At 39.4% G+C, this 27490-nt stretch overlaps 1 protein-coding gene across 4 annotated transcripts in view; it reads left to right on the top strand.

Annotated features, from left to right (window-relative positions):
• The window catches only part of csnk1g1 (casein kinase 1, gamma 1), a 56430-nt gene that overhangs the window by 5952 nt on the left and 22988 nt on the right, over nt 1-27490 (top strand). For all 4 annotated transcript variants that reach the window (XM_084405109.1, XM_084405107.1, XM_084405106.1 and 1 more), the window contains exons 2-8: nt 365-678; nt 2165-2205; nt 3201-3270; nt 24585-24736; nt 24825-25059; nt 26646-26731; nt 26815-26899. In XM_084405109.1, the coding sequence (XP_084261235.1) occupies nt 501-678; nt 2165-2205; nt 3201-3270; nt 24585-24736; nt 24825-25059; nt 26646-26731; nt 26815-26899 (847 nt within the window). In that variant the 5' untranslated portion in view covers nt 365-500. The remainder of the gene's footprint in view (nt 1-364; nt 679-2164; nt 2206-3200; nt 3271-24584; nt 24737-24824; nt 25060-26645; nt 26732-26814; nt 26900-27490) is intronic.

The following is a 27490-nucleotide window of genomic DNA, read 5'->3' on the forward strand; positions in this document are numbered from 1 at the left end:
AACATATAATAAATTGTATGTACCTGTGAAAACAAACCTGGAAAGAGACGTGAGGATTTGGGGAGGAAAAAAAGAGAGATTCTATTGTGAATTATTAATGTCATATATCGTAAATTTAAACCAGGAGAACTGACCACAAATGTGCCGTTTATGTTGACCTTTTCCATACTATTACAGCGGATTGCAAAGGGGGGAAATAATCATGAAGAAAAGAACAATTTCAGCTTTTGTGTGCTTGTTCTCATAAGAATAGTGTTCATTTCATGATGCTGTACATGATTTAGTAAGATAATGACACATTTGGATTGTTTCAGAGGTGTAATGGTGCTCAAACGTACTCAGATTGAATGTTTCCCCCCCTCAGTGTGCTGGCAGCAGTGAACGGTTCAGCGGCAGCGGTGCCAACAGCCGTCGTCCCATGAGTTTTCCTTTGGCCTGAGCTGTCTGCTTTGGGCTCCGGCCTGGTTCGTCTGGATCTCTGTGCCTCCGGCGCCACAGTCATGGATCACCCCAGAGAGAAGGAGGGTGAGAGGCCGGTGAGGAGCAGTAAAGTGGCCCAGGGGCGCAGCGGGCACTCGCGGCCCTCCAGCTCCTCGTCCTCGGGGGTCCTCATGGTGGGACCGAACTTCAGAGTTGGCAAGAAGATCGGCTGTGGCAACTTTGGAGAGCTGAAGCTCGGTAAGGGAAAGCCATTAGTGTCTTGTAACATTCTAACGGCTCATCATTTCACACTGCACACATTTGGCACCACAGTGCACTGCAACAGTGGTGCTAACCCTGCTCCGGAGTAGCGTTTCGTCATAACCCCAGGTAAAATCTGGTGCTAACCCAGCTTCTAATTCACTAGTGTGAAACGTTCCTTTACCCGGGGTTAAAATAGGGGGTTTAGAACGACCATAACCTGAGATTAAGTGCAGTGTGAAAAGCCCTTATCAGGATGATATTGGAAAATGTTGTACTCTTTGTATGCTAGGGCATTTCTAATCTGTTCTATCCATCTTTTCTTCTGTAATGTTTTGTTTACATATACATTTACGAAAACGTAAGAAATTTTAAGAAAACGCTGATGGGACCGGAAAGTTCTGCGCTTGAACTACTGACGTCACGCAAATTAAAGAACACATACGCAGTCGGATCATTTCCATAATGACCAACACAATCTACCGAGAGCAGCGCAAATTAGTGTCTGGTTCAAGACAATTGTTAAATAATGGCGCAAATACCAGTAAATTGACTAGCGCAAACCTTAGTAAATCACATTGCGTTATTAATCTAAATACTCTCCTTCAACACATTTTGCGTCTGAAAGGGAAACTCCTACAAATGCGTATGCAATAAGGTCAGCCGCAAAAATAACCCTGTCTGTACCTTTTCAATGCTAATTTGTCACTGTGTATATAAGAGGCCTACTGGTTGACCAGTCAGTTTTAGATGGCCAATGGCCAATTGGCCTTTTATGTAATGCAAAGAATTGCTGACAATTAGTAAACCCTTCAAAGAAAGCACTTGGAACGCTACTTGCCAGAAGCACCTTGTGAAGTAATCCCAGAAGGTGCTCTTTGGTAGGGTTTCAAACAAACAAAATTCAAGTCCAAAAAAAGTTAAAAAGCCTTTGTTCACATGTCGACACACTCTAAGGAAGGTTGAAGGCCGAAATGCATCCGTGTGCAGTGTTTTAGCCATTTTTTCATGTTTCTATTGTAATAGACGTGATGAAAATAAAGGCTTTTACCGTTTTTTTTTTTCTTTTTTTTTTGGACTGGATGAAGTGCCTTGGATTTCTTTTCTAAAAGAATTAGTGAACCCTCTTTAAATTTACTCATAGAATTGATGACAAAATTGGTAGATTTTGGAACTGACAAAACTACTTTTGTTTTTCGACCAATAACCAATAATCTCATAATTGTACTTCTAGCTGTTGCTGTTGTCCTAATGGGACCCGAGTTCAAAACCGACCTGGGTCGTGTCCCATACCAGCCCCACCCCTCTCTCTCTATACCTTCACTTTCCTGTCAAAATCTCCACTAGATTTCATATCTAATAAAGATTTCAGAATTCCAATCATTAAAAAATATTAGTATTGGCCGAAAAGTCCATATTAATGCATCCATGTTCAAACAGTCTAATTTCAGCTGGTCACCTTTTGTTTGTTTTGTTTTTGTAGGAAAGAATCTCTATACCAATGAGTACGTTGCAATAAAGTTGGTAAGTACATTTATATTTATTATTTTTTTAGACCAGTCGATCATATCAGGTGATGCAGACATGGAATCAAAACCTTGGATTGTTCAAAGTCATGTTATGAGCAAGAAAGCATAATGTATTTTAGACAGATGTTTTAGGAACCTGAAACTAAAAGAATATTAGAAGTGAAAACTTGAATATGTTCCTCAGATGTGCAGAATAAATGTGTTTTGCTGGTTGGAGTGTTTGTTGTATATTGTGAATAGGGCTGGGTGGTGTTAACATTTTAGTGATTCTGCTTATTGATTCCCAAATCAAAAAAAAGTAAAAAAAAAAACCACAAAAACATTTAGATTCAACCAAATTTATTGTCTTTTTAATTGATTTAACTTTATAGTACCATACTGTATTGCAATTAATTATAAATATATCAAATATAGATTAATCCTTATTAAAGTTACAGAAGTTAATCAGTCAAGATCAGGAAGAGTTTTATTTTTTATATTTATGTAACATTAATGACAGACTGAAGCAGGAATATTAGGCTGCTGTCACTTTAAGACTGAATGCACGAATCCAATATGCTGATACACATGCATTTTCTTTCTCAACTGTTTATGTTCACTTAAGACATAAACAACTGTGTTTACAGGGATATTTGTCCGTTCAAGTGCCAGAAGACATTAAAGAGAACTCAATTCAGTATTTGTGCACTATATGAGAGGCGGCTTTCTGTGCCCGAGCTTCGGATGAGTGCGCAGCGCACAAGTGCCGAATTGAGCTCTTTCACGTCGTCTTGCTCTTGAATTGTTTAAAATCACATTGAAATGCTCACACCGGAATCGATAAGCCGAATCAAAATGTTAACTTTATAACAAGTATCCGATTCCTGACCTCAAGTATCAGATTCCAGAATTGCAATCAATTTCCGAATCCCAACCCTAATTTTGAACGAACTTCAATGCAAACAAATAAAAGGTTTTTAATTGAACTGTTTTTGTCTGACATTCCTAAAGGAACCTGTGAAGTCGAGGGCCCCGCAGCTTCATTTGGAGTACCGGTTCTACAAAACATTAGGCAGTTCTGGTAAGATTATAATCATCACCGGCACTGCTGTACCCTGTGTTTATCTCCTTTTATTTACCTGGATAATATGCATTTCATGCATTTTCATCTGCTGTGTTCGATATTTTTTCGTTCAGTCGGTGCGTTTGCTCATTGAATCTCATCTGCATTTATCCTTAATCTTCATGTGCAGGTGCATGACTTTGTTTGTCCTGCACTCAGGCTTTGTGACCGGGATTTACTGTTATTTTTCTTGCTTTGAAGCCAGCATTTCCCGAGCAGGCTTTCTGAGGAGGTTTCCTTTGTATTGGATTGAGGATTTTTCCCCTCTGGAGTATCTGACACGTTGAGTCATAGCTTCAGTTTTGATCTTACAGAACGGTTAGTTTTACTATGCAGCCGAGGCGTATGTATTAAACTGAAATGAAAATCGCAGAATTAATGTTTTGCCTCACCTCTAATGGCTGATGAATTGAGAACTGCAGTGATCAGATCATGTTAAAATATATTTAGTGCCTTTAACAAAGAAATTCTTCAGCGGTTTTCCCTTGTATATTTGTCTCGCTGAAGTGCCGCCTCTCTCGAAATGTCAAACCCATTGTGATGTTGTTCCCTATAATTGTCATGGCTTTTGTAAGCTATTTGTACCTCATTGTTTTGCTGCTGCTTTTTCCCCCCAACAATTTTCAAGTAGGTGTGACTGTGAGGCGCAAATGGATAAGATGGATTCAACATTAGTTGAGTTTCCAAAAATATCTCTTTATATGTAAATTTATGGCATGAAAAATTGCTGGATAGAACAAGAAGATGGCGATACATTTTCTAAAACACACATAATGTTAGTTAAAGGTACAATATGTAAGAATTTTGCATAAAAATATCCCATAATCTCAAGGCCAGTGTTAAGTTGATTACTTACAATATCCCAAATGTTCGTGAGAAAATTGCGATTTTAACCAAGGAAACGGGGCGTTAGAGCAGGGGGGAGCTGGGAGTCGCCAGTCAATGGCGTCATATCCGCGTTACCCTCGGTTTCCGCTCGTACTGCGTGGAGTCCTGGACAAATGCGGAAGTTGTAGTTGTAGCGTCTATCAAGCAACAGACGTTAGCTTGTTTCGTGCAGTCGTTATGGAACACAATTATTCTTTACCGATTGCAGCTGGTTCTGTCGACAAAGCATGCTTAATTTTATATTTTCCAAATGTAACATTCGGTAATAGTTATGTTTATGTAAGGGAAGTATTATTGCTTTAGATTTGTGTTTAGTTTATTGACATTGTTTATCACGTCTGGTGTTTATGGCCATGTAAATATAGCATGTGTTATACATAAAGATTAATCAGTATTTTGGCAAATGATGTGGGTATGTTCGAATGTACTTTTACAATTTTACAATTTACAAATTGTTTAGAACACGTAAAACTGCGCCGCGTTATCACAACAATGAATTCGACATACAGTAACATCCATGATAACCAATGTAGTGTTAAACCTTACTTTTCTTGCGGTTAATTCATTTTAATGAAATAAAAGTGTGATGAGGTTCAAGAGTCAGGAAGGAAGAAGACAGGGGTCAGCGTGACTGGGACTCGTACTTTATTAAAATAAAACAAAACAAACAAAAGTCGCGCACAACGCGCATTCACCGTGGCAACCGCGACGGCACAAAACAGTTCAAAAATGAGCTCGGATCCACCGGTTTTCTTTCTCTGCGTCCAATTTTCTCTCCAGTCTCTCTCTCGTTCCAGCGCGGCTTATAAGCGGTCTCTCCACGCGGATCACAGCAATAAGACACAGGTGTTCGTCATTTCCACTTGACCTACTTGCGGGACGCTCGTCTCTTCTCTCTCCCATTACAGACCGCGCTGAACCACGCCCCCCTCGCCACAAAAAGCATGTCATTATAAAAATAAAACTTAACCTCATCCATGAACATGATTTTTCGATTCCCGTCTGACTGATTTACATCCACGGTGGAGTTTAAAACGACAGTTCCCATCATTCCACACTCCTTCACATCGTCATCAAGCTACGCCGTTGTTGTTGTTTGGAATGTAGCGCCCTCTAGAGGCAAAAAATTCTTGCATATTGTACCTTTAATAAAAATACAGTCGTTCATTGTTTGTTCATTCATGTTAGTTCAGAGTGCATTGTGCTAAGTTAACTAAGATTAATAAATGCTTTAGAAGTATTGTTTATTCTTCAAATTAAGCCGCATTTACATTGCACGGTTCAAGTGATCCAATTCCGAATTAGTTTTTTCCTTTCGTGTGACACAGATCGGATACGACCCATGAACGTGTAAGCAGGAAAAAAAGCACATGGATTCTGATATTCTCTGATTGGTTTCAGGCCTCATTCATATGTGGAAATGTGAATCAGATATTCCCGTCAATGCGAGTAGTATGTCATTGAAAAAGTGACGGTGGCTATTGTATTCTAGACCTCTAAATTTGATGTTAATCTCACTATCTTGTAGTTTTTTTTTCTTTTTTTCTAGACATCATTGAGGCAAGGCTAGTGGTAAAACATTCATCTGCACCTTCAATGGCTGCTGGGCTTGATCGCTTCGCATTGCACTTTGATTCGGGAAGTGGCGGCTCGAGCGTCACGCGGTGTTTCCCTGGTGACAATGCAAATTATATGTTCAGTGTCTGGATGATGACAGGCCAGGGGGCGTGGCCTTAGACTCTCTGAAGATTCACGCACAGTCATTCCTTAGTCAACATCTTCATACTCGTATTTATTAGCACGATATATATCCTCAGCAGCAGCTGCGTCAGCAAGAAGGGGCCGTGTCGTGTAGACCCAGTTTCATGTGTTTGCATTTAATGGATAGCTAGATCATCTGGAGGGGGAATTCAGCATTAGCTGCTGCATACATCAATAATTTCTCCGGGGTTATGCTAATGAGCAGATTTTCTTTTGATATCTTCCAGTGCTTTTTAAAGTACAGATTTTGGGCCATGCTGCATATAGTCCTCAAATACTGGTCTCTCAATATTTTTGAGGAAATATATATTTTTTTGATAAATATAAGATTTAAATAAACAGCATTTATTTCAAATATTCAGAAATGTTTCTTGAACAGCAAATCAGCATATAAGGATGATTCCTGAAGTAATATAGAAATTTCAATATGAAAGGAAAATTCCCAGATGACTTGTATAGCTCATTTTGGAAACAATTAATAATTCTAAAATGATTGAGATGATTTTGTAGGGGAGTGAATCTGCATAGAAAATTGCAAGCATAGATCAATACAATAGAACAAAGATACAAATAGCCTTAACAGTATTCAGGGACAGGAATTGAATAATCAAATATAAAATGACATTGCGTCAGGTTTTTTTTTTTTTTAAAGCTACAAAATTAACTTTCTCTTTTTTATTTTGTTGTTTGATTAACATTGACTGCAGCAGGAATAGTAGGTTGTTGTCACTTTAAAGGGGTTGTATAATGCTCTTTTACTTTTAACGTAATGTAAAATAAGTCTCTGATGTCCCCAGAGTGTGTATGTGAAGTTTTGGCTCAAAATACCCCACAGATATTTTTACACAGCATGTTAAAAGTGTCACTTTTTGAGGGTGAGCAAAAACGCACCGTTTTTGTGTCTGTCCCTTTAAATGCAAATGAGCTGCTGCTCCCGGCACAGAGGGCGGAGCTACAACAGCTTGTGTCCTTTTACCTCACACACACACGCACTGAAAAATTTCAAAAACTTTTAGCCTTTTATGTTGATTGATTAGCATATTCTGCCTTGACAATCTATAAATCGTGTTCCGGGGGTGGGGTTTATGTAAATTTTAGGGTTAGTGAATGTCACTAACCCTGGAGGAATGTCGTGTAGTCCTTAAACTGTTTCTTTAAAAGCAAATATCTCCCTTTGCTTTGAACTTTGAGCGTTGTAACTTTGCAGATGTTGTTTAAGCTAAAAAAAAAACACACTCACTAAAGTTAGAAAAGTGAAATCATAATCAACCACCCCTTTAAGACCGGATGCACAGATCCATAATGATACGCATGTGTTTTCTTGCGATTTGAGCCGTGGTGCCTGGTCCGTACGGATCAACTATAATCCTATACTTGACAGCACAGCACACATCATGATATATCGATGGTAAACCAATATATTGTGCAGCCCTATTCTGCAGGATCATGTAACACTGGAGACTGGATGCTAAAATTCAGCTGTGCATCACAAGAATAAATTAAATTGTAATATATATTCAAATAGAAAACAGTTCTTTTTAAATTGGAATAATATTTCACAATATAGGCTAACTGTTTTTACTGTATTTTGACTGAATGAATGCAGCCTCGGTGAGCATAAGAAAAAGAAAAAAAAAACACTTAATTATTCCAAACATTTGCCCGGTAGTGGAAAAATGCTAATCACTGATTTGATGATGATATTCTTATGTTTGCTAGAATTTTGACATTGCAAAGCTTTTTAATCTGCTAAAAGAAATGTAATTATGCAGTGACATGATTAAATACTGTGAAGACTGCACATTAGTATCAAGGCAAATCTTCTCACAGTCAACTGAACTGGAAAAAAGCCTCATTTGACTGCCATTACAACTGATTACATTATTGTCTGTGTGGAGAACTGTATTACAGTGAACTCCACTATCATCACCTTCACCATGTCCTGAGCCAATACATTAAATGATGATACGTTAGTAGCATAGTAACACATCTGTGTTTTTACTGATCAAGCGGGTGTGTTTGTAATGATATAGTTGAGTATGTAGTTCAGGGGCATGTTGGGCCAGAAAAGACCGGAAAAGGGCGGCGGCGGCAGCTGATCAATAATTCAGCGCACAGCACAGCTAGCATCTATACGAGCTGCTCTGTAAACCTCTGTGTAAGCCTATATCTCCGCTGGTATATGCAGGGATGTGTGTGCAAGTGTGCTGTGTATAAGTGTTCTTCCTGTGCTGTATCTGGGACAGAAATATGCAGACCGTGCTTCTCCGCACATGTCCTCCCGCAGGGTTCGTGTCTCAGTGATGAATCAGCACTTCAGGAAAGGTGGCACTCTGACCACAAGCGTTTCCAGGATGTTCACTTAGCGCTGTTATCGTATGACGTCTGAAAAGCAGTCGGCTGATTAAAATGCCTGGCAGCCGAGCTTATGTAACTCTACACCGGTGCCTTGCTCAGCTCCTCGAGCACCGCGCTGGAGTAATACCGAATCAGCAGGGTCCCACATAAACTCTATCCTAACGCCTCACAGATGCTGCTGGGATGCTGTAGCAGACTTTGCTTTATATTAAAGTGCCCCTATAATCCATTCAAGGTCAAAAACACTCTCATTTGAGTGGATCCAGTCTCTAAACCCCTCCTTTCTGAGAGCCTACTCTGCTCTGATTGGTCAGATGGCTCAGTCTGTTGTGATTGGTCTACTCTGCTCTGATTGGTCAGATGGCTCAGTCTGTTGTGATTGGTCAGATGGCTCAGTCTGTTCTGTTGTGATTGGTCTACTCTGTTCTGATTGGTCAAGTCAGTTGTGATTGGTCTAATCTGCTCTGATTGGTCAGATGGCTCAGTCTGTTGTGATTGGTCAGATGGCTCAGTCTGTTCCTATTGTGATTGGTCTACTCTGTTGTGATTGGTCAGATGGCTCAGTCTGTTCTGTTGTGACTGGTCTACTCTGTTCTGATTGGTCAGATGGCCCAGTCTGTTGTGATTGGTCTACTCTGCTCTGATTGGTCAGATGGCTCAGTCTGTTCTGTTGTGATTGGTCTACTCTGTTCTGATTGGTCAGATGGCTCAGTCAGTTGTGATTGGTCTACTCTGCTCTGATTGGTCAGATGGCCCAGTCTGTTGTGATTCTGTCTACTCTGCCCTGATTGGTCAGGTGGCCCAGTCTGTTGTGATTGGTCTACTCTGCTCTGATTGGTCAGATGGCTCAGTCTGTTGTGATTGGTCTACTCTGCTCTGATTGGTCAGATGACCCAGTCTGTTGTGATTCTGTCTACTCTGCCCTGATTGGTCAGGTGGCCCAGTCTGTTGTGATTGGTCTACTCTGCTCTGATTGGTCAGATGACCCAGTCTGTTGTGATTGGTTGACTGCTTACAGCACATGTCAGAAACTAATCGCTCATTAAAATATCAGAATTTCAGCTACGGATCTTCCTCATCACTTGATACACAGTGAAACGAACCGTAACGATGGCTTCGGTTGTACCGTATCAAGTCGAGCACGAGTCCTCATCCTTTGGAAGCGCATGCAAAGTGGATTTGCTTTCGCAGTGCAGAAAACGAGCAAACCAAATTCTTCCAGTCTCCGCTACAACTATAGTATTTGAGGCCGGGGCAAAGTAGGCGTTGTTCGCAGGCAGCCAATGAAGACCATAGGTGGGCATTATGTAAATTTGTTACAAACCTATGTAGGTTCGAACAGGAAGTAAGATTGGAATTACTGACGCCTTGTTTCATGCAGTTCAGAATTGCTTCTTTCATTTCGGAGACGATAACTTTATTTATCGTGCACTTTGAAACTTTGTAGATCTATTACTCTCACAATCAGCTTTATTACACACTACATGAAAGGTAATATATTATAATTTAATTAATAAAGTAAAGCACATAAGCACGTTTAATCTACAGTCAGGCTATTGTGTCCATTTCTTGGGGAGCATGTTTGTTTGCTAGACCCCGAAAAGAAAGGACCAAAGGAAGTGAGGCACTGCGTGTTCAGGTGAAGGAGATGCTATTGTGACTGTAGCTTGAAATCCTGAGGATGTGCTTCCCCTTACGTCCTGAACTGTGCAACCCGAGCCCAGAGGTCTACCCTCCCCCAGGCACGACTGCAAGCTCTTACCATCGTGGCTACTGGGAGAGATCCTTCATATTCCTGGACTGTTGGAATTTGTTGTTTTATTACAAATTATTGCAAAAGTCAGTCCCAGTGTGACACAGGGATGCCAGTGTTTTGACCTTTGTCCCTTTTCAAATAATTACATTTAGGACTTCAATGACCAAGTGATAAAAACAAAGTCCCTTTAAGACAAGTCATTTCACCTGGCGGCCATCTTTGAAGCGCCTCTCGGCCGTGCAAGTGCAGCTCCTGTCTCTTTGAATGGGGAAACATCAAATTCTCCAAAACTGTTCGCCAAGTTTGAAATCACCAATGAAATCGGACAACAACTATCTCATAAATTTAGTTTCCAAATGCTCGATTCATTACAGAAAATGACATTTTTCAGGCTGGATCAAGCTAATGCGCAGTGGAAGCGCGCGTCTGACTGTTTCTATAGGAACCGGAGCTTCTAACGGTAACGTCAGTGACGCGATGACTTTACCAGTCGGCGATTGGCTCTGATTTAGAAGGCGGGACTTATTCCGCCATATTGAGCGTTGCGATTTTCCCCATTCAAAACAATACGAGTCTTGTGTTATTCTATAGTCTTTGATAAAAAATCAATAATGAAAATAGTCGACAAGATTGGAGCCATTCTCTTGATGCTGTGGACGTTGAAACTGTGCCAATGAGAACGCCTTTTAAAATTATATATTCAATTTTTGCCTATAAAAAAGTTTTAGAAATGAATACAATCTTAATTATGGACATTTCCATGTCATTATAAATATTTTGTGTTCTGCTTAGCTCAAAATTCATTTGTTTAGCTACTAATATACGTGTGTGTGTTGGCAATTAAAAACTTAAATTGTAACTTGTTTGTTGAAAATGTTTATTTTTAACCTATACATTAACTCCTAATAGACAGTCAATAAATGTATTTATTAAGGATGCACGATATATCGGCCGCCATATCCGTATCGGGCAATTATATGTTAATTTTAAATGTTACTGTTATCGGCCCAATAAGAAAATGTGGCCGATATATTAAAGCCGATTATTAAATAATGTTTCTATTTCCTTCAGCTGAGACGCTTCAGATGCGCACTGTTCGCCATGATGGTTTTGAAATGCTTGAAATATGACTGAGTGAAATATCACTTTGAAAAGGAAAATACATTTAAGTGCAACATGTGCAGCGCAAGTCTGTCATATAGGATACATAACATAATGAGAACATCATAATTGTGTGCTTGGGACATGGCTTTTAATGGTGAGACTTTTGTTTTTGTAATCAGGGTCTCAAATTATATATATATCCAACAATATCCAACATTGGATTTAGTTTTATCTGCCAATATATCAGGTTTCGGCCCTCAAATATAAAGAATTATCTGTACCGGCCATAATTTTCATATCAGTGCATCTCTAGTATTTCTTTTTTTATTATTATTATATATTTTTTATCATTATCCTGGTGCCTATAGCCAAAATCCTTTTTGTGACTCCTAACAAATGTTTATCAGTTCTCATCAAGTAATCCATTTATCCACGAACGACTGCAAAGTCATTCTTTTACTACTCAAGGTGAAACCTGAGTTTAATGTGGCGATTGGCATTTATCTGTGATTGTATGATCCAGTTATGCTTTCAGTACAAATTAATGATCAGCTCGATTTGAAAAAGTATAATGATGTCCCAGTGAATCAAATCCCCCCCCATCGCTATAGTATAAAGAGCAGCCGTAGCAGGTGCTGTGTGTGTGTGTGTGCTGTGTGTGTGTGTCTGCCTCCTGCTGAGATCTCAGCTCATGCTTTATGGATGGATGGGGTGATGGAGGGGTGGAGAGTCTCTGCCTCCTCTTTGTGATTTTCACCTTCCTCCTGCACAGCATGTTTGGATGGTTTAGTCTGGCTTTAACGTTTGGTTCATGGTGGCGGGTTATGAGATGATATTAGTGTGTTATTTAAGGCAGACTGATTCAGGCTCTATTTGTTCTTCTCTGTAGTGGTTTTCCTCTTGTTAGGAATCCTCAATGCACAAACACAGCCGTGTATATGCAATAATGAAATCTATTTACATAACAGGCTTTGTCAGTTGCCTTGATATCTTCCCTAGAGATTCAGATCGTCCTTTGAGTTTAAACCCAGGTATGTCTGTCTTCCAGGAGCACATTGTACCAGATATTTGAGATGCGGGTCATTCCTTGTCAGTCAGAATTCTTAAAACCTTTGCTTTGTTTGATTAAAAAAACAAATGTTCTTTTGTTAATTCTTTAAAGGGGTGATGAACTGAGAAATCTAATTTTCCTTGAGCTTTTGACATATAAGAGGTCATCATCATACTATAAGAATATCCTGTAAGTTTCAGAATTGAAAACGTCCATCTTAGTCCAATAAAAGCTTTTATTGACACCAGGCACAGCGAACGACAGGTTTTTCAAAGTGGGGATTAGGGCTGCACGATTTGGGGAAAATGTCATATTGCGATAGAGGTCAATATTGCGATTGCGATATAATAAACAAGTCAACTTGCTTGGTTCTCAAGGAAAATAAATGCACACACAGATTAGTGATAATCTGCCTAAAGAAAAAAGTTCTTTAGTCAAGAGCAGTGAGTGTTTTTCTCTGTTCCCTTTGTTCTTTGATTAACTTTAGCGACAGATATAATTAGTGGCTACTGTGTACTGTCCCTTTAAGACCAGCCGCTGCTGTCAGAGACGCGGATCTCACACGCGCCTCATTCTCTCACGAGTCACAACTCTTCACGTTCATCATAAGACTACTCTTATGTTATGAAGATCCTCGACAAAAAGACATTTTGGCATAATTGTGTGTGTTATTGTTCGTTCAAGCTCGAAAGAGAACTGTATTCTGGCATACTGTTTTGTGCGCACGCACGATATTAGCGCGAGTCTTTCTGTGTGTCACAGTCAGGACATTCACAGGCAGCGCGTTCTTTTTTTGTCTTATCGCACATGAATGGTTTAAAAGCATTTGCATGAATAAGAGCGGGATCATGTAACACTAGCCAAAGGATGGCAAAAATTAACAGATGCTGCGTTAATTGCGTTAACAGTGCTAATTTGTTTATTTAATATAAAATCGCAGCATTTTGCGTCATATAATCGCGTAGGCTTGACATCGCGATTGCAATATGATTAATCATGCAGCACTAGTGGGGATCTATGACGTCAAAGGGTTTCAAACCCCGCCTCCGCAGAAGATCAACGCCTACTTCAACACTGCCTGTTTAGCCCCGCCCACCGATTCGCACATTACATGAAACTCATTATAATATGCAAAACTGTTATCCAATCATAGCAGTGGGCGTTTACTTCCAAGTCTTCAATGCGGCACGCCCATAAAAACCGAGCGTTTCAGGAGCTAGGCTCAAAACCAGGGTAGAAAATAGCCTATTACTGATTCATTTTTATGTTTTTGAATGTAAAAACCAAGCGAACGTCATAAGTTGACCTCAGACAGCATTATAAAATAATTTTAAAAGCTCATGACCCCTTTACATTTGTGTTTCAGGGCTGTTGAATGCTTGATTCTGTTTGGTTGACAAACATTTTAAAGCTGCTTTACCACCGTCGGGCCGAATGGTTCCAGTTATATTTCCGCTTTAGACTGGTACGGCACAGCAGGATTACTAACCATTTTCGGCCCAGAATTCTCAGCACGGTTGGCTAACCTTTATTTTCTGGTAAAGGCACAGCTAAAGTAGCTCCAGGCAGGTCTTGACCACAGTACAGTTTCATATCACTTCGGCAAATGATTTCTCTTATTTCAAAGGTCCTCGCAGCCTACAACAGCAGAAGAAACCACAAAGACATTGACCATGCAAATGGATATAACAAACGATGATAAAAATGGCAAACTATTTCCATATTTTCCCACTAAATTACATTTATCTATTGAAAGTACGCTCTCTCTCTCATACAAATGTGCACACATACAGTACAGACACATACAGTACAGGCACACACACACAGAAACATGCACTCAAACTTAGCCCGCAACTTTATTAGTAAAATAGTTTTGCAGCTGAAAAGCTACGTATCATTTCTCAGTTGTGAGGTAGTAACGTCACTGTTCTTGAAGCAGTTAAACTTACTGTTTTATAATCGTAGAAAGGCTCCTGTTGAGAGACGCACAGATTCAGGTAATTCACACATAATCAATCTCTCTCTCTCTCTCTCGCTGTAATTACTGCAATAGTCTGCATCTCTCTTATATAACAGCATAAGTCTACATATCGGTCGCTCAAGCCTCTGTTACAAGCTCTAAAATGATGTTTTGGAATTAGCAACAGAGGCTTGGGATGAAATGCATAAGAAATTAGTCCTACACACGAGAGTTTCAATGATAAAAATCTGACAACTGACTCAACTCTCAGGCTTACTGAAAACAAGTAAACAGTCAGTGATAAAATGAGAACGAAGAAGCTAATTGCAAGCAATAGGACGAAGTATACAATAGAACAGACACAAATGAAATGCCTGAAAAACTTCAAGCACTAGAAATGCATAAATTGTATAAAGTAGTGAAATGTACACACAAAAAAAACTCCATAGTCTTTACTGTGTACATTTTAAATATATGCATTTATTTTTAAAATTACAAGTTATTCAGGCAAGAGCAGTGAGTGATTTTTCTGTCTTTTTTTTTTTTTTGAACAACGTTAAAAGCGTGAACTGGAAGTTGCAAACGACTTTTCTCCAGTGTTGTGACGTAATATTGAACAGAGGGCAGGGTTTTACTTTAGCGCTCCTCCTCTCCCTCTCTCGCTCATAGCAGACTAACGGCTTGAGGAGTGGTTAAGCGTTTCAACTCAAGCCGTCAAGCTGACGTCATCAGAAAAGGAACGACATTCCAGACCGGGAAGAAACTTTTCAGATTTTGATTAAAGATTACGACGGCAAACAATTTTTTTTTCTGTGTATTAACTTGCACGGATTAATTGTTCACCACAAGACTAGTAATATGCGTTAAAGTAAATAGGGTAAATTTTGATTTCAGGTGGACTTTAATGAGACAGACTGAAGCAGGAATATTAGGCTGCTGTCACTTTAAGACCGAATGCACGGATCCAATACACTGATACACATGCGTTTTATTTCTCAACTGTTTGTGTTCACTGAAGAATAAACTACTGTGTTTCACAAATATACTGGCAAAACCCCTATTCGGACGGGATTAACTTTACAAGGGTAGATGGAGTAATGTAATTTTACCACAGGACGTCTGTGATATTAATGGCCAATTCGCACGGGATAAGATCTCTCAGTAAAACTAGCAGAAGTGGGAGGTGTAACTCGATTTGCGCATCGCCGTCTCCCTCCTGTCGTCATGTGTGTATTACGTTGCTTCCTGATATCATGTGCGCAAACAAATATAACCTATTATGTCCGGTCGAATGATGTATTAATTAACTTCAGATTGGATTGTGTTGGTAATAGGCACTTACCTAACACTAAAAGATGTGCGTGCCTCTAACAAGTGCTTCGATCTTCTTTCTGATCTGAATGGTGTGTGTAAAACACTTGAGTTTTGCCACAGACTCGTCCCAGCGTCTAGAACGCAACTGGATGCTTTTTCAAGCGTCTCCATACTTGAAAAACAGCGGAAAACTACTTTTAAACAGGAAATGACGGAATATTTACGTACATGTTTACAGCGGGTCTATTCGCACGGGATTAGCATTACCTGAGGTCATTTTTCCAGACCTTTTTACTGAAGGTAAAAGTCGCCGTAATCTTTACTGACATTGTCCGTAATGATAACTGAGATGGTAATAATTACTTTACCCCACCTCTCCATGTTAAACTAGTCCCGCCCGAATAGGGCTAAAGACGGCATTTTGACACACGTTGGTGTATTTGACCGTTCAAGCACAATACTGTTAACTAAAACGAAAACTCATTTGTCAATTGTAATAAGGCTAAAATAAAATTATCACACGGTCGGGTTGGACATGACAACATTAGTCTGTCTGTGGCCGCTCCCCTGAAGGACAGACTCGGACATGCCCAGACATGATTCTCCGGGCGGTTTTCAGCAGCATCGCTCTGAGCTCGATATCATGCAGTGATCATGTCACGGCCCTGCCAGCGCACGCTTATCCGTTCAGAGGACGTGTCACGCAGGATTCTGAGCAGTCCTGCATTCAGCCAGATTTAAATGACCTTTCAGGAGATCTGTGATGATAATAAATGAGCAGTAGTGGAACGTCAGACTGTTAAATGGTAGCGCTCTTCCAGGGCTCTCAGAAAACATTTCTTTCCCGTAACGGTAAATGGAAATGTTCTCTAATGTAAGTTCGGAGCACAGGCGGTGACGAGGGTGTTAGTGATGATTACTCATCTTCTGTGATGGTGTGATCAGTGCATTCATTCTCTTTCTTTCTCTCTATCTCTCTCTCTCTCCTCATGCCTGGGCACGCAGCTCTTATCAATGAGGAGAGAAGTGACATCACTGGTCCAGAGATCACGGTCAATCCCATCTGTTCCGATTAGCGTGTTATGATTACACACAAGCCTTGATATTCAAACCCATATGTAATGCTCTTATAGAGATCTGCTGAACGTCAGGGCTGGGCGGTATGACGGTATATGCTGAGTAACCGGTGTCATCCGACAGCCGGTAGTGATTATGCTGGACTGTGGTAAATCTGCAGTGTGATTTAGAAAATATAAATAATAAAAAGTAGCTGATATGAGAGCCTACTTTTTGAATCGTCACAGACATGTCTTTCCAGCACAGACAGCTTTGCTGATTTTAATGAAACCCAATTAGTTTTGTAATGTAAACACTGCGTGACTGTAGGTTGTTCACGGCGTTGACGCTTGCCTCATTAATGTAGAGCTCAACTGGTGTGTGTGTGGTCACACTGTCACAGGTTCCTTCCAAGTGTCAGAATACAGGATGTTTGACTGTGGTTTCACACGTGATTTTATGCAGTCATATTTATGATGCATTACACTTTTCTAGTGTCTTTTTAAGACTAATTTCTTGCTTTATTTTAGCATTTCTAAATCAAATGCTCAAGCTCAGCAGCTCAAAAGGTCACTTTCATTTTTAAAAGTATTGACGTTATTATATTATCTAATAAACGTTACTACATGTTTATGTATATTATACATTTCAGGGTTGAAAAAAAAAAAAGACATCTAAGAAATCTATATCATGATATTTTGCTAATACCACCTCCTCCTAGGGAAGGAATGAGCTCTATACTGTTTACTGTATATATTTTTGAGTGGGACTTGTGATATATTAATCAATTATGATGCACACAATATGGGATTTGCAGTTAAAAATAATCAACATTTAATTTAATGCACTTGAGTTTCCAATCGGTCAGTTCCACCCCATTTTTGATGATGTGATTAGGGCTGCGTCCTATTTATTTTTGCAATTAATAAAAAATATGTATTAAAATTATTAATATCCAGGTTTGCTGTTCTTGTTTGTTAGAGCTACATTATTTGGCCAAAATTGTGATTTTTAATATTCAATACAGCTATGAAAAAAAAAACTAATATATTTATGGTTGTCTTAATTTATCAATTTTTTAAACATCATTAAGTAATGCAGTTTTTTTTACTTTGAATTGTTAAATTGGTGCATATACTACGTATTCCAACTTTGCTTAAACATTGTGTAAACTAGGGCTGTCAAAATTGCTCAAAAATGACGTTCGAATATTCCCTCTAAAAAACACACGAATATTCGAACATCTGGTTGCACATTTTGTCAATGAAGCGCATTACGTCAATAACAGGACAGATTAATACAAAGAGACATAACTACTTGTATAGGTAGTTTATTTAAGTTTAAACATATTTGACAACGTATTACCTACACAAAAATAAGTAAATCACCTAATGGCCAAGACCGCAGACCTCACTCTCGCTCGCTCGCTCACTCACACTCGCAGGCACTCTCTCTCTCTCTCTCTCTCTCGCCCTCACGCTCATGCTGCGTTCACACCAAACGCGAATAGAGCGTCTGGCGCGAGTGATTTCAATGTTAAGTCAATGTAAAGACGCGTTTACGCGCGTCTAGGGGTCTTGCGGCGCGAATGAGGCGTCACGCTCTCCGCGCGTCAATTTCGCTTCAAACTTTTGCTTTTGACGCGCGAATGGATTCAAAATGTTCAAGAGTCCAACTAGACGCTGTAGATGCGAATCCGACATTGAACGCTCCGAGCAAGCTGTGCTGTGGTAAACATAGAACTTTTCCTTGACATGAAATGGTAAATAATCAAACCAGTGGAAGCCTGCAGTGCATGAAACTGCTGTATCTAACCTACCTTATTCATGCAATATCTATTCAGTCAGTACAGTAGCCTACACTTTAGTAATGTTTCTGTTTAACGTTAACGCCTTCTTCCTGTGACCTGTCCCCACTCGCAAAGCAGACAGCCGCGCCTCTGCTGCCGCGGGCGTTTTTCCACATTATTCGAATATTAATTTTCACATTCGAAATTCGTTTTTTTTAAACTATTCGAATATATATTCGAATTTAGAATATTCGTTGACAGCCCTAGTGTAAACGTCACAAAAATGGCTGTTTGGTTAAAAATAAATATTAAAATATAGTCTAATATTCAGAAAAATGAGATCTTCTCTAATTACCCAGCTGTAATGTCGAGTTTATAGTTTGATTGGAGCAACCCTCTGAATGCTTTTTTATTTTTTTATTTGCTGCTTGAAGTCAACAGAATACACAAACTGATTCGGCTGTAATGATTTCTTCTGTTTGCACTAGAGATCATCCCTTTTAATCCGATCCGCTCAGGTACAAAAGCGAGCGAGGGACGTCTTTGATGTGGGTACGCACTCATGGACATCACAGCGGATCGGGTCATGTTACAGCGACTAGGCTGACAGACAGGAAGAACAAACATCACAGCAAAGATTCCTGTCACACAGTGTTGGTTTGCTGTAGTTGCATCTTTTCAGACAAGAGGCTTGCGGTGGCTCTGCCTTAGATTGATCCCGATGGCGCCACGTTTGTGCCACCTCCCCTCGTCTTCTCGGCGCATCATGGTTGGCTGACGGGAAGCCTGAGCTGTGGCCAGGCGTATCCCACACACATGCTGATATGATAATACCAACTGCCCATAATCATATACTGCACTCATTCAACCTGTTCCCCGGTCGTACCTCGTTCTCCCGTATTCTGCTTTTCCAAGGGATGCTCACGTGAGTGTTTGTGCACGAGCGCTCCCAGCAAAGTGGGCAATTTGTTAATCTCGTTCCTCCGTCTCTCCATTCCTCAAACGCAGCTTTGTGAATGACATAACACCGCCCGTGGCGCTTATGTAATCCACGTCCATCCTCTGTTTTTATTTGTCTCCTCTCAGTCTCGTTCTGTTTTTCAGGCTAGATGGAGACTCGTGTAATGCCTAGGGATTTGTGAACGTGAGCTTTGCTGGTATCATGAGTGGGCTCAGTCCACTTCAATGCAAAATGAACACTGGAGATAATAGTGACCCAGCATCCCCAGGGTTTTTCCTGGGTCAAAAATGGTCTTCAGTGGTGGCGGACAGACAACGTCTCTCTCTCTCTCTCTCTCTCTCTCTCTCTCTCTCTCTCTCTCTCTCTCACACACACAGACACAGACACACACACGCACACACAGGTTTGTTTTGCTATACTTGTGAGGACATTCCATAGGCGTAATGTTTTTATACTGTACAAACTGTATATTCTATTCCCCTACACCAGGGGTGCCCAACCCTGCTCCTGCCGATCGACTGTCCTGCACAGTTCATCTCCAACCCTAATCAAACACACCTGAAGCAACCAATTAATGTCTTCAGGATCACTTGAAAATTAAAGGCAGGTGTGTTTGATTAGGGTTGGAGATGAACTGTGCAGGACAGTCGATCGGCAGGAGCAGGATTGGGCACCCATGTCCTACACTAACCCAACCCCTAACCCTACACACACACTAACCCTATCCCTAAACCTACACACACTAACCCTATCCCTAAACCTACACACACACTAACCCTATCCCTAAACCTACACACACACTAACCCTATCCCTAAACCTACACACACTAACCCTATCCCTAAACCTACACACACACTAACCCAACCCCTAAACCTACACACACACTAACCCTATCCCTAAACCTACCCATCACACACACACACACACTAACCCAACCCCTAAACCTACACACACTAACCCTATCCCTAAACCTACCCATCACACACACACACACACACACACACACACACACACACACACACACACTAACCCTATCCCTAAACCTACCCATCACACACACACACACTCTAACCCGACCCCTAAACCTACCCATCACACACACACTCTAACCCAACCCCTAAACCTACACACACACTAACCCTATTCCTAAACCTACCCATCACACACACACACACACACACACACACACACACACACACACTCTAACCTGACCCCTAAACCTACCCATCACACACACACACACTCTCTAACCCGACCCCTAAACCTACCCATCACACACACACTCTAACCTGACCCCTAAACCTACCCATCACACACACACTCTAACCCGACCCCTAAACCTACCCATTACACACACACACACACACTAACCCGACCCCTAAACCTACCCATTACACACACACACACACACACACTAACCCGACCCCTAAACCTACCCATCACAGAACACTTTCTGCATTTTTACATTTTTAATAAAACACTATTTAGCATGTTTCTAAAGCCATTTGAAAACACGAGGACTCAGGAAATGTCCTCATAAATCACGTTCACGTTGTAATACCAGTGAAATACCAAGTCATTATACAAATTTCTGTCCTCATAAATCACAAAAACAAACACACACACAGTAAAAAGTACCCTATCCATGATCTGCGAGCCAAATACTTGACAATAAATGTAAAATAATGCAAAGAAACAGTTATATATATATATATAATTTTTTGTTGTTGTTGCTTACACTATTTATTCATTAAATAGCTAAAAATATAAATAGCTAAATAAAATGGCTAAACTTAGGACAGATCAACAAATATTTTATATGCAAATGTTATATAGGCTTTGCAATTATTAGACACAGATATTTCCTGTCACTCTGTCATCCTTTCTTGCCCACAAGCCTAGTAAAAGTAAGATAAGATCATTCTTTGCTAGACCTGATAATTACTTTGTGTATATAATCATATTAATATAATAGTCAAATTTTCTACCATGTGAATTGAATAACATTAGCAGCTAGCTAACAACAGCTTGCTCTGTGCTTTGTTCCGGTTTCACCTCACTCCAGTCTAAACTAAATAACTAAATGATTGTATAGGTAATTCACTACACATTGTCATATAAATAACCTGAAAATATTGTGGATTATTAAGGCTACTAGCCACTCTTGCTAAATGGGGTTAGCACAGAGATGGTACCAATGATGTCTATCCAATAAGGATTAGGCACATTAGTTAACTAACAAGAAAATATATTCTCAGTTAGTTTGCAACAATTTCAACAAATGGAAATTACATATTTTTAAATGATTTACCAAATATATGCACTTTGGTATTTGCAAGATTTATGGTGCTTCAAAGTGTGTAGGATTATCTTCAAAACAATGATAACACTATTGTATTTTTAGGAGATGACTCCTCAATATGTATCACTATCTTTAATAAAGATGACCCTTACTCTGGAAAACACTTCCTTATGAACCATTAATGTTTAACATGTCATAATTTCCCATCATGCTGGCCAAAACGAAGGTCACACTTCTGTCTCTTCCTCTAGAAAGAACAGTCGAGTTCTCTTTTGTGTGTGTGGTTAATGTGTATCTGTATGGTGTTGAACTCTGATACACCTCCTCCGGGTAGCCTTGGCATCGGGACTCGAATCTCGGAGTTTGGCTGGGAACGGCTTGGCTACTGATCAACCAGCTCAGGCATGAGAAATCCAGCGCACCGGACTCTCCCAGCCTTTGTGTTTGATTCTCCGACTGAACTGGGGTTTGTTTAAGTGTGCAGCGTGGCAGAAGTGAGATGCGTCAGTACAGGCTGGTGTGTGTGTGTGTGAACTGGAGGCCCTTGAGTCACATGGTTTCTCGTCTCCAGTCAGATGTCAGTGTTTGAGCCGCTCTCTCAAACTGGCTGCTGGCAGATGGTGTTTTATTGGAGCGCTGAGGACTCAGAGTGAGATGGACTGGGAGAGATACACTGGCCTAGGCCTCCATGCAAGCTTCTTTTTTTTTTCTTTTTTTTTTTTTTGCAATGAATGCAACACACCATTCCCATTAAAATAAGTGGATTTGAGTTGTTTTGGCTTGGGTGTGATCACAAGCTCTGATACCGTAACCAACCAAATAAACTGCTTTAAATGCCTGAGATGTGACCCAAATATCTTGCCACTTTTTAGTTCATTAAACCTGCTAAAATGTAATTATTAAAGAGTTCATACATTTTCAGTTAATTAATTTTCCCCTAAAATTAAAATGCCCAAATCAGGATTTAATGAATCGATGTGAACAGCATATTAGTAATTATTAATTAATTCATCAATTTTAAGTTAATTCGTTTCTTTTTATTATTATTATTATTATTATTAAAATGCCTAAATCAGAATTTAATGAATTAGATTGTAATTTGTACATTTTAAATGTAGATTTGCGAGATCTCCCTGTTTTTACTTTTTTTTAAATTATTTTTTTAATGATGATATTTTCAATTATAGAAGAAAAAATCACAAGGATTCCCATTAAAATAATTGGATTTGAGTCGTTTTGGCGTTGGTGTGATCACAAGCTCTGAGACCACGGCATTGATGCCGTAACCAACCAAAAAAACTATGTGACCGACATATTTAGTTCATAAAACCTACTAAAATGTAATTTATTATTAGTTATTATTAAAGAGTTCATACATTTTCAGTTAATTAATTCATTTTCCCCTAAAATTAAAATGCCCAAATCAGAATTTGGACATTTTGAATGTAGATTGGCGAGATCTCCCTGTTTTTACCCTTTTTAATGATGATAATAATAATAATATGTACGTGTTGCATGCATATTGTGCATTTCTACTCATAAATTATGCGCAGCCTTAATCATGATTATTGGTAGCTAAAAACAAGGTCAAATTCGCTAAAATGTATAATTAACAAACAAGGGAAATGCACTTTGCGAATGACAGCAAATTTAAACTCTTGGGAAGTGGATGTTAATGTTTGATACCAGTTTATTTCTGGTCATATTTTATGCATATTGTGCATTTCTCAAATCACTTTTGACTGATGCATTTTTTTTTGAATTACACATTTCATAAAATGTTCACTTTTTGAGAGATATTTTACATTTCTATATGAATTTCCTCCCACTCTTTGAATTCCCACTCCCACTTTCCAGTAGCATCTAGCAGTGGAGTGCCGATAGAAAGCTTGTGAAAACTGTTAATCAGCAGAGATAGAAACCAACAACTGAGTGTGTGTGTGTGTGTGTGTGTGTGTGTGTTATGTGCAGTCTGAACACAAGATGAGTCATCGGCAGGCCAACAGTGCGCTCTATTCTCAGGGGTGTTACAACACACCACCACACAATGAGCAGCTACCCACATCACCCTCTGAAGATGCACACAGTTTACAGACACATGTATTTCTTTTAGCTATTAATTATTGCGTTTCACAGCAGACATGCCATGGGGTTCGGCCGCTTTAAGGTACGGTCACACCATTTTTCCAAGTTTTGCGGGACGAAATCCAGTCATTCCAGTAGGAATCCGTGCAATCTGGAGTTTCGCGTGAGGGCGAAATGGTTGCCCACGCAGATTTAGCTCATGTTCAAGTTGATCACTCGAATTTTGCCACGTTGACCAGCAGAAAGCTGCTTGGGTCTGTGTGAGCTGTGCTTCGTGTGTCGCTACACTGTTGAATACAGACACTGGACCTGTTTTTGCACTCAATTCTGCTAATTTTGCTAATATTGATCTCTTGGCATAATCATGTGGGATCACAAGTGTTCAGGCAAAGCCAGTTTCATTTACGTATTACTCCATTTTCATAGTTCTCTCAGTACTGGTATGCAGTTGTTGCAGAAATACGTCACTTTAATCCATAATATATAGTCTTGATTTTATTTAAAAAATACACACTTGACATTTATGGGACATTTGAGACATTTATGAGACATTTATGAGAAAACGCTTCCATGCCATTGACAGAATTTCGCAGCTTTTTTTTTAATGAAACTTTCCCACATTCAAGTGTTGATTACAAAAAAAAAAGCATGAAGTTTTTTATTATTATTATGAAAGGCTCTGTTCTTTCTTTTGATATATTGCATGTTTAGATATTTATACAACAAAACTCTGGGGGCCATGAAATTATGAAAATAATTATGAAAATGATCAAAAATGTTGGAGGTTTAACTTTAAAAAACAAAACAAAAACGCTGGCGGGGGAGAGAGTTAAAGAGAGAATGTCATGACTTGTGTGATTAATGCTCTGTTTTGTGTTTTTAACAGTAGAGGGTCTGCCTCAGGTCTTCTATTTTGGGCCCTGTGGGAAATACAACGCCATGGTTCTGGAGCTGCTCGGCCCCAGTCTCGAGGATCTCTTTGACCTGTGTGACCGAACATTCTCCCTCAAGACCGTCCTGATGATCGCCATTCAGCTGGTGAGTGTGTCACACCTGGGTGAGAAGTCGTCCTTCTGATGCTTTGCAGTGCAAGTGTGTAATTTGCATCCTTTGCTCAATTCCCCAGATTTCCCGCATGGAATATGTGCACTCTAAAAACCTCATCTATAGGGACGTGAAGCCAGAGAACTTCCTCATCGGACGGCAAGGAAACAAGAAGGAGCACATCATTCACATCATAGACTTTGGCCTTGCGAAAGAATACATTGACCCAGAAACCAAAAAACACATTCCTTACCGGGAGCACAAGAGCCTTACGGGCACAGCTCGATACATGTCTATTAACACACACTTAGGGAAAGGTAAGTGTTGGATACCTCCCTAGTCTGATCCTGAAATGGACTTGACATTAAAGTTAGCATGTCACCATCTCCACGCTTTAAGTGGCGTCTTGATTGGCTGTTTAATAGGGTTGGGATTCATGAACCAGTTCTTTTAAAGAACATGTTTGGTTCTTTTGATGTTGCATTGAATCTATAGCGTCTCAGTCATGATAGCGTCTGAGTTGTGAGTGTGCCGTCTGAACTGAATGTGATGAGGGGGAAAATGGGCGGCCCAAGATAATACAGTGGAAAAAAATCACTTTATCACATTGGTTATGCTGTCCTCAGTTTGATGAGATTTAGGGTCATAACTCTTAGGGCCCTTTCACACCTACCCTTGTTTGGTCCGGATTTTTGGACTTTTCAGTTCGATCCGAATCAAAATTACAGGTGTGAAACCTCCCCCGGACCACGATCCGGATCAAACAGAGGAAATTTGGTCAGACGAAAAGAGGTAGTCTCGGTCCGGTATATTAACTAAGATTAATACATGCTTTTAAGAAGTATTGTTCATTCTTAGTTCGTGTTAACTAAGGTAGTTAACTAGTGTTAATTAATGAACCTTATTGTAAAGTATTACTGAAATCATTTGATGTTTAATAATTAAATATGATTATATTCATATTTATACAACACAGTGCAGTTGCACATTCCACATCATGAAATGTATTTTATTTGCTCTCACTCCACAACAAATCCTTTAAATGTAATGGTTTCTCAGAACAGGAATGAAAAATAAGAGAATATAATGGGGGTTAAACGGACATTTATTTTCGGTTCACAAATCTCTCATTCGGCACAAATCCAAATGTGTCCGCTTTTCACGTTTTGTGTGTGTGTGTATAAAATATTGTATAAAATAATGCATTTTTAGAAGGTGCTTTGTAATAGAAGTAGCAGCATGTTTCAGATGAAAGAAAATAATCTAATTATATTGTGGAAAATATGGCACCAAATCACAAGCCATTACTTTCAAATAAAAAAAAACAAGATATGTTACTGTTATGTTGTAAAATGTACATTATTTAAAATGATACTTAATCCAAAAAATATATAAAAATCCATAATTTACTCATTCTAAACCCATAAGACTTTTGGGTAACACTTTATTTTACAGTGTCCTTGTTACATGTTACATGTACTTACCATAGTAATAACAGTAAATTATGCATAATTACATGCAACTAACCCTCAACCAAACCCTAATCCTACCCTAACCCTATAGTAAGTACATGTAGTTGCTTAATATTACTCAGTACTTAAATATATAATTACACTGTAACAATGACACCTTAAAATAAAGTGTAACCAAGATCTTAAAAAAAAAAAAAGAAGTTTTTAATGTAACCAGAGATATTTGACTTAGAGTGGATGAACAAAAAAACGAATTGTTCTATAGATGAATGTAAGTCTTATGGGTTTGAAACGAGATAACTTTTATTATTTAACAAAACAAATGGCAATCAGAATTGTTAAATTCCTTACGATTCCCAACTCTGCTGTTCAACCAACTTAGTTATTTTGTACATAATTGAACCTTTTTTTTCTTTCTTTCTTTCTTGCAGAGCAAAGTCGGAGGGATGACCTTGAGGCCTTGGGTCACATGTTCATGTATTTCCTCCGGGGTAGTCTCCCTTGGCAGGGACTCAAAGTATGTTGAACCAGCCTGTTAACGCCATTAAAACTGTTACTAATGTTGTTCTGGAAAATGAGCTGTTGTTTTGTGCTTTGCAGGCTGACACACTAAAGGAACGCTACCAGAAGATTGGGGACACAAAGCGAAACACTCCCATTGAAGTTCTCTGTGAGAACTTCCCCGGTGAGACCCCCCTACACGACATCATGTGCTTCACTTGGAGCAGCTAATCTTAAAGTCAACATGGAATTAATATCAACCCCATTTTCTGTCTTAATGCACGTTCCTGGTCTTGTGCACAATTCATAAATGCACTTTATTCCAAAGAAAATATGTTTGTCTTTTGTAATCTTTCATCAAAATGTAATAAATGGTAGAAGGTAAAATGGGTTGTTTAAAGTTGTTTTGTTGACGTTAAAGTGCCCTGTTATGCTTTTTTAAAGTTTGCTTTTTAAATGGGTTGTTTTGAAGGTCTCCTACAACAGGTTTAAGTTAAAAAAACACTTACATTTTCTCATAATGTACATTGAAGCATCAACTTTTTTATTACAGTGTCTGAAACTAACATATATCTTCAAACACCTTTCCACAAGACCCAGTTGTGATTGGTCTACTCTGTTCTGATTGGTGAGATGGCTCAGTCTGTTGTGATTGGTCTACTCTGCTCTGATTGGTCAGATGACCCAGTCTGTTTTGATTGGTCTACTCTGCTCTGATTGGTCAGATGGCCCAGTCAGTTGTGATTGGTCTACTCTGCTCTGATTGGTCAGATGT

Source organism: Rutilus rutilus (genome assembly GCF_951802725.1).
Source record: "Rutilus rutilus genome assembly, chromosome: 3".
Lineage (NCBI taxonomy): Eukaryota > Metazoa > Chordata > Actinopteri > Cypriniformes > Leuciscidae > Rutilus > Rutilus rutilus.